Source organism: Sprattus sprattus (genome assembly GCF_963457725.1).
Source record: "Sprattus sprattus genome assembly, chromosome: 6".
Classification (NCBI taxonomy): domain Eukaryota; kingdom Metazoa; phylum Chordata; class Actinopteri; order Clupeiformes; family Clupeidae; genus Sprattus; species Sprattus sprattus.
The window spans coordinates 1,302,838-1,303,983 of record NC_137925.1 but is presented as its reverse complement, the minus strand read 5'-3'; the positions used below and the strand labels follow the sequence as shown (position 1 = coordinate 1,303,983).

Here is a 1,146-nt window from a genome sequence, read left to right as displayed (position 1 = left end):
CCAGCGAAGCGGCCGCCCAGCGCAAGAAGAGCTTCTCCACCTTCGGCAAGGAGGCGTCGGGGGAGCGCATGGCCGAGGGCGAAGAGTCAGAGGACGCGGGCGGGGTGGAGGACATTTGCGGCACGACCTCCCTGCTGTCTGAGATGAACAGCGTCTTCCAGAGGCTGCTGCCACCCTCGCTCGACTCGTACGCCGAGTGTAACGAGAACCCGGCGGCGGCCCGCCCGCAGATGCCCCACGGCGGCCCCGTGGGCATGGGGTCTCTGGAGAGGAGGAAGGGCCACCTCCCCGGCAAGCCCAGCGCGGCCTCCTACCAGCAAGGCGTGGCCGCCTGGGCGGCCAACACACACTTTCAGAACCCGGGCCACGCTCCTGGGAGCCACATGGGCGCGCTGGCACCACCCCTGTCGGCAACCGTGCCAATCGGTGCCCTGGTGGCGCCCGTCTCGGCAGCTCCACAAGCGCCCCCCTCCTCCAAGTGGCTGCCAGCCATGGAGGAGATCCCAGAGAACTACGAGGAGGACGAGTTTGAGTCGGTGTTGGGCCACCTGCAAGGCAAGCGTGCCGACAGCCGCAGCGAGATCATGGACGCCAGCGAGCTCGTGGCTGAGATCAACAAACTCCTGCAGGATGTGAGGCAGAGCTAGAACTAAAGGCTCTGAATACTCCCTCATCCTCTGCCATGTGACTCTATTCAACTCCTCTGTCTCTTGTTCTGTCTTTTTTTCTCTCACTTCCCCGTGTTGCCAGAGGGGGAGCTGTGGTCTGAAAAAAAAAGTAAAACAGAAGTAACTGAAGAACAGGACCTGCAATTGTCGTTAAAGTTGCAATTCTGATGTATCGTGTTTTGGTGAATGCTAATTATCCAAATAATGTTTGTATTTTCTTGTTTGGTACACAGTGTACACAGTGTGAGTGTATTTATCTTTGTATTTTAAAAATACAATTTGTATTCTTTATATTTATAAAAAAAACCTGTAAATAACTTTAAACAATCAGATGTCTATTTTTATATTCTGAATGCATGTTGATAAAAGTAATCAAAAAGACATGCTTCTGTAAATCTTCATATTTAAGTACTTTATGTTTTTATGTCAGTTATATATAAAATAATATAAGTATATGTTGAGCTAGGGCACACTATAA

General features: G+C 51.7%; 1 protein-coding gene across 3 annotated transcripts in view; it reads left to right on the top strand.

Annotated features, from left to right (window-relative positions):
- pcdh18b (protocadherin 18b) overlaps positions 1-719 on the top strand; it is a 6,381-nt gene extending 5,662 nt beyond the window's left edge. For all 3 annotated transcript variants that reach the window (XM_080840048.1, XM_080840047.1, XM_080840046.1), the window contains exon 4: positions 1-719. This exon is cut by the window's left edge and continues 159 nt beyond it. In XM_080840048.1, the coding sequence (XP_080696174.1) occupies positions 1-647 (647 nt within the window). In that variant the 3' untranslated portion in view covers positions 648-719.
- Positions 720-1,146: the final 427 nt, after the last annotated feature.